Source organism: Cyprinodon variegatus, unplaced genomic scaffold (assembly GCF_000732505.1).
Source record: "Cyprinodon variegatus isolate N-32 unplaced genomic scaffold, C_variegatus-1.0 Scaffold555, whole genome shotgun sequence".
In the NCBI taxonomy this organism is placed as follows: Eukaryota; Metazoa; Chordata; class Actinopteri; order Cyprinodontiformes; family Cyprinodontidae; genus Cyprinodon; species Cyprinodon variegatus.
In genome coordinates, this window is record NW_015151008.1 from 128275 (window position 1) to 134722 (window position 6448).

A 6448-nucleotide genomic window follows, 5' to 3' on the forward strand; every position below is an offset into this window, starting at 1 on the left:
TTTCTTCAACGGAGAGTCTCCAGACTGATTAGTGAGTGAAACCTTGAAAGCTCGCGAGATCAGGATGGTCTCATGAGGCTAGTGGACTCCCTGGCCCCACATGAAAGCTGCTACAGGACCAGGGAGGTGCTGGATCAATGGATCAGCCATTTTTCATGCAGAGCTGTTGGATAATTTGGATTCTTAAAGAAAAATGTTGAATCCAGGCGTTTTCCTGCATCTTTTATTAGGATCACTGTATAAAAGTGGCTGAAACCTGTGTGTTCTGTTTTATTTAAACATGAAAAGATGAGTTTATTTCTGTGACTGGTTCCTCAGAGGTTTGCTGCTTCCTCATGTGGGAGTGGAGCTCCATGGCATCGAGAGGACGGATGTGGGGAACCTGGGCAGCGGGATTTACTTCAGTGATGCTCTGAGGTTGGTTTCATTTAAAGAATAATATCAGATTAAGGACAGAGCCATAGTTGTTCTGCTTCTCTGGACGTCTAAACCGCAGCCAGGAATGGATGCGAACAAACGGCGTCTGTTTGTGTTCACAGCACCAGTCTGAAGTACTCCTCCGCCAGTGAAACCGACGGCTCCCGCCTGCTGCTGGTCTGTGATGTGGCTCTGGGATGGTTTAAGAACGTCTATAAGAAAGACCCGACTCTGACCAGGCCTCCGGAGGGCTTTCACAGCGTCCATGGAGTTCGCCGCACTAAAGGAACTCCGTCTGACTTCGAGGTAGGCGCCGAGCACAGAGAGCAGTAAACGACGAGCAGCAGGGTCTCCATGTTCAAACCCGTCACTGATGCGTTTCTGTCCGTGCGGCGCAGGACGACGAGTTCGTGGTTTACTCCCCTGATCAGGTGAAGATTAAATATGTGGTTCAGTTCAGAGTGAAAGGCGACCAACAGAAGCCCTTCAGTCCGGACATCAACCTGACGGCGGACGCGGGTGAGCAGCAGAGTCTGGTGCTGAGTCGCCATGACGACATGCACAGGATTATGGTGTCTGAGAATAAACGATAAGATGTCTGCTTTGATGCATTCAGACATCTTCATTAATTACTGCCTTCATTTAGGGGGAATGAGTTGAGGTGGAGGCCGGTAAAAAGCGGGTCAGAACATTTTCAGGGCGAGGTCAGCCATCCGCCATGATGAGCTGCAGAACGCCATAGAAAGACAAAACTCCAACATGTTTAGTTTTCTAATAGAATTCCAGATAGGAAGCAGGTTTTATCTTTTTTTCTTCATCTACACCTTCTCATCAACCAGCTTTAAATGAAAAAGTGTGTCTGCTTATAAGCTTCTTTTCTTTAGTTTCTTAACATTTTATCATTTCATCACTTCTTTATCTTCTAAAGTTTTTTTTCCTGCTGCTTTAATTTTTTTAAGTTGATGTATTTAGCTATTTTTGGTTTATTTATCTTAATTATTGAGGTTATTATTTATTTATCCTCACAGTGGTGACATCATACAAACATTTCTGTCATTTTGTTGTAAATATTTCCTGTTCATTTTCCAGAACAATGTTTTTATAACGAGGTTTGGCCCAAAATCTCATGATGTTTTTTCCTGTATTTAGGCTTCTGTTAACCCTTTATAAGACAAGTTACAGTTTTTTTTTATCCCTGGCATTCCCCTTACAAATGGAGTCCCTCAGTCCCTCAATGAAGTCTATAAGCACTAGATCTATATCCAGCCATTCAGCAAAGATCCTGCTACATGGCTGCACATCTGATTTTGGCATCTGACCAATTAGATAAGCCCTTGAATGATTTATTACCTTCTGGAAATTAAGTTGGAAAGAAAGATTCTGTCTCACAGAATAGTGACACCTGCTGGACATTTAAAGACACTACAGGCAGTTTATTGGACAAATTAAACTGAATTGATCTGATGACCTAGTTTGTACAATGATAGAATTTAAGTTATTGTAGGTTATATTATATTTTTTCATATCTGTATTTAAATTGAAAATATATGTGATTTATTATTTTTAGATGCACTGAATAAATAGTGCAATTATTTATCACAATGTCAAGATTTAGTGGGAAATTAGGATGTTTGTGGACTCGGATTTTAAATCATATTTTTAGTACAGTAAGTACAGTAAAAACAGTAAATAAACTAAGAGTCAATTTGAAATTAACTCTAATTCAGATAAGTTGGGGGATAACTGAGAGGAAAAGGATGAAAAAATGAGAAAATTAAAATCAAAATGCAACTGCTGAAACGTTCTTATTCCCTTTAGGCTCCAAAATTCTTGAACATTTTAACGATAAACCACAAAAGAAAAGAAATTTTTTAGCCGATCCATCATGTTGACTTGTACATTTTTAAACACAGTTTAGTGACTCAGTCAATTGGAAACATCTCCTGTCCAATGTTGTATAAAATACTGAAATCTCGGAGTCCAGTAGAAGTATAAGTACCTCTCCAAAATATGACTTTGGTAAAAGTCCAAGTCACTGACTGAAATGTTACTCGAGTAAAAGTCTTAAAGTATCTGAAACGGCTTGTACTTAAGTATAAGAATTACTGTAAAAATAGATGTACTCAAGTAATGAAGTGAAAAGTATAAGTAAAAAATAAGTTTTGGTAAACTTTGAAGGTTAAATTCACTTAAAATAATATAAACAACCAAGTGTAGGATAAATTTAGACTGGCTTTGGGAAACAGGCGTATCCTATTGGGTTGATGAACAAGCCCAGGCAAGACCCGACTTTGTAGTCAGTAGGCGGGGTCAAAACACTGGAGTTTATCTCTGTGTTTTTTGTTTTTTTTTTTTTTGTTTTTTTTTACTTCGTAACTAAAACAAACATTGAAAATGTATCAGAGTAAAAGTATGCAATTAAGTTCGTAAATGTAGTGAAGTAAAAGTGAAAGTTCTCAAAAAAATGTATACTCTTGTAAAGTATGAAGTACTCCTAAATATACTTAACTACAGTAGTGAAGTATTTTTACTTTGTTACTATACAACACTGATCCTGGATCGGTCATGTGAATTCCTTGAAACAACAGGCGCACCGATAGTGTTTCTCTCTTCTCTCCACGCATGCAGCCACGCATCGGGCTTACTGGACCTATCACTAGTAAAAAGCTAATTGAAAAGTTCAAAAGTAAAGTTCAAAAGATAATAAGCTTAGTTAACAGTTATATTTAGGTTTAAAAACTGAAAAATATCAGTGCCAGTATCAGCATTAATGCTTCTAAGGTTATGTTGGACCAAAAAAAAATGTGTTTCTTTCACTCTCAGTCTTTTTAGTGAATTTCTTATAGAAGCACTTTTGTTATTTTTCGTAATATATCTTAATTTTTGAAAATTGAATTGTTATTGGAATCCAACAAAAGACCTGATTAGACTGATACTAATAAGGTGTTTTGCTGGATTCCAATAACACTCTTGGCTTGAAATATTGATTTTCAAAGTATTTCACTGAGGGCCCTATAAAGGGTTAACCTTCATGTTTTTTATTTCTGTATAACTATGAAAGTAAAAGGCATTTAAACTCTTGGCTTTCAGGCGTTCCCAGACAAATGTTCCCTTCATCAAACTATGAAGATCTTGAAAAGATTAAAAACCCTCTGGAGGACGTAACGGCCGGACTGTTGAACAGCTCAGGAGAGCAGCTCCCCCTGCAGGCCGTCCATGTGAAGTGCAAACTGATAGACCTGCTCTCCCAGGTTAAAAACTAGATTTCTGGTTTATTTTGACGTCACGCTGGTCGTACGCTGCATCTCATTCTGGCTTTGTCCTCCTTCAGGTCGTCATCTTCCAGAAGTACACCAATCACAGCTCCGCCCCCATTGAGGCGAAGTACGTTTTCCCGTTGGACGACTCGGCTGCTGTTTGCGGGTTTGAAGCTTTTATCAATGGGAAACACGTGGTGGGACAGGTAACCCTCTAACACTAAATGTCTCCAATCAGGTTCCACCTCATCTAGAAAACAGCTGAAACATTACAACATGCATTCAGACGGCATAAAGCCAAGAACCTTTGTCTCATTTATCTTTTAATATAACGTGTTTATAGATATTTCCTTCAAACATTTAAAGATCCTCTTGTTTTGAGGACGATAGGCTATGAGGAGCTGCTGCAAACATAAGCAGCCAAAAAGACAATCCGTCTAAATTTGGCTTTAAATTCAATTTTCCTCTTTTTAAGAAAAAAGGCCAAATCCAAAATAACCCTTATTGTTTTGAGAGCAGGCTGCACAGGAATTTCCATCAGCCTTGAGTCTTTTCTTGCTGGCTCCTCGTGGCGAATCCAATATTCCACATTTGTTGGGCTTTTCCACCTTGAAGCAAGTGTCCACATCCAAGATATTATCTCATCTTTTGTTTTTTTACAGTGTCCTGTCTGGCAATGTGGCAATAAGAATAATTGTCTTGATGCCAAAAAGAGTCCAACAGATTTTACTTTCACAAGTGGAGCAGTACGGCAATTGCCACATTAGTCCACTTGTTTCATGCATATAAATTGCTTTATTATAATTATGCAGGGAGTTTTACAGTTTATATGCACACTGCAATGTAAATAGAGCAGAAAAACAGAAGAAGAAAAAGGAAAAAGAAAAAAAGAGAAAAGATGAAAGAAAGAAGAGATCGAAAGGAGACAATGACAAAACATTTTCAGTCTGCTTCATCACCTGCAACGAGATGAAAAAAGAACAGCACAACTGAAAGCAGTGGTGTTAAAAGTACACACATTTGTTACTTAAGTAGAATTATAGATACTGCAGCTTAAAAACCCTCTGGTAAAAGTAGAAGTATTAACTTTACCTTATTACTAAAGTAAAAGTGAAAAAGTATGTGCTCCAAAAACTACTTAAAGTATAAAAGTATAAAGTAAAGTAATTTTTCGACTATTTCTAAACATTCCCTCAGATAGTTCCAAGGATGAGGGAGGTCTTGTTGGTCTCCGTCTCCCGATACGCTCTCGCCTGTGTCCGACCTTTCAGACATTTCAACATCTTTTCCTGAATCCCACATTGTAGCATGGCATAGACAATTCACGTTAGCAGTTTGAAGAACACCTGCTGGCTTGTGATGGTTTCCTTTAGCTAAACAATGAGTGTTTGCGTTATATGACTCATCCAATCACACTACCGTAGTTTTCACTAGATGTGGGCGGAGCCAATGATCTGCATTGGATGGAGCACATGAAGGGAAATAAATATTTAGAAACATTAAACCACGGGTAACTAATAAAAAATAAGTGGGGTCCGAATAAAAATATCGCTAAAGTAATTTTATTAAGTCTGACATGTACTCTGTGTTACCTGAAGATATGAGTTCAACCACTGCAGCCAGCCTGCGTTCAGTCGCACCCCGCATACGGCTTATCTCCCGGTCCTCCTCGTTCACAGCCTTATTGAGTACGTAAAAACCGCTGCCTCAGCCTGCCCAAATTGCCGCCGAAATCCTCTGTAATCGTAGATATATAAGGTATCCTCCAAATCCAAACAGGAGAAATCCGAGTATCATAAATCCAAAAATCCAACCATACTTCGATATCCTCCACTGACAACATTGTGAAACACAGCATCCTCCAAGCCTTCCAGGATTCCATGGTGTATCCCATGAAGTAGGTCCTGGTAGGACAGGAAGGGTCCCGTTTTTCCTGCCTCCCAGTTGAGAAAATTTTATCAATTGCATTGAGACCAGCTGACCAGAATGATTGTTTGAATTCGGGTGATATGAAGAGAGAGCTCAGAAAGACAATAAACAGCAAAGCAGGGACAGAGCAGAGAGTGCAGAGCAGCAGGAAAAAGATTCGTCACGGCGTTGCTGGCTGAAGAACCCGGTGGTTGGTGTGTTTCTGTTCTCAGGTGAAGGAGAAGCAGACGGCTCGTAGGGAGTACAAGCAGGCCATAGCCAAAGGCCACGGAGCGTACCTCATGGACCAGGAAGCTCCTGTATGTCCAGCCACATCCTCATCCTTTCACCAAACCTTTTCCCTCCGGCTCTCTGACGTCTGTTCTCTGTAGGACGTGTTCACCATCAGCGTGGGCAACCTGCCGCCTGGAGCCACCGTCCTCATCAAAGTCACCTTTCTGTCTGAGCTGGTGGTCCGAGACGGGAGCATTCTGTTCTCCCTGCCGGGGAGTGTGGCTCCCTGGCAGGAGAGCTCCGCCCTCAACCAGACAACACAGGTAAGGGGCGGAGCCTGTAATTGGAGGGGGAGGGGTGCTTTTCCCAAAAGCTTTATTTTTTTACTCCATTTATGAGAACACTCCACTTTCTGCTATGATAAATTATTCACTATTGCAGTAAACATTTATTAGAGCAAATAATAAAAAAAATGTATCTGATTTTTGAATTTTTAAATTAACTAGTTTATGATTTTATTCTTTTCTCAGACGCACAAAAAGGTTTTCTTGTTCTTCTTCTATGGTTTTGATTAGCTGTTCAACCTTAAAAAAATTATTGATGGCTTGTAATAATAATAATAATAATAATAA

At 39.6% G+C, this 6448-nt stretch overlaps 1 protein-coding gene across 1 annotated transcript in view; it reads left to right on the forward strand.

Moving 5' to 3' along the window:
- parp4 (poly(ADP-ribose) polymerase family member 4) overlaps nucleotides 1–6448 on the forward strand; it is a 44223-nt gene that overhangs the window by 18434 nt on the left and 19341 nt on the right. Inside the window, exons 12-18 of the mRNA XM_015391675.1 lie at nucleotides 319–417; nucleotides 540–723; nucleotides 816–936; nucleotides 3508–3668; nucleotides 3749–3880; nucleotides 5816–5902; nucleotides 5975–6139. Coding sequence (XP_015247161.1) covers nucleotides 319–417; nucleotides 540–723; nucleotides 816–936; nucleotides 3508–3668; nucleotides 3749–3880; nucleotides 5816–5902; nucleotides 5975–6139 — 949 coding nt within the window. The remainder of the gene's footprint in view (nucleotides 1–318; nucleotides 418–539; nucleotides 724–815; nucleotides 937–3507; nucleotides 3669–3748; nucleotides 3881–5815; nucleotides 5903–5974; nucleotides 6140–6448) is intronic.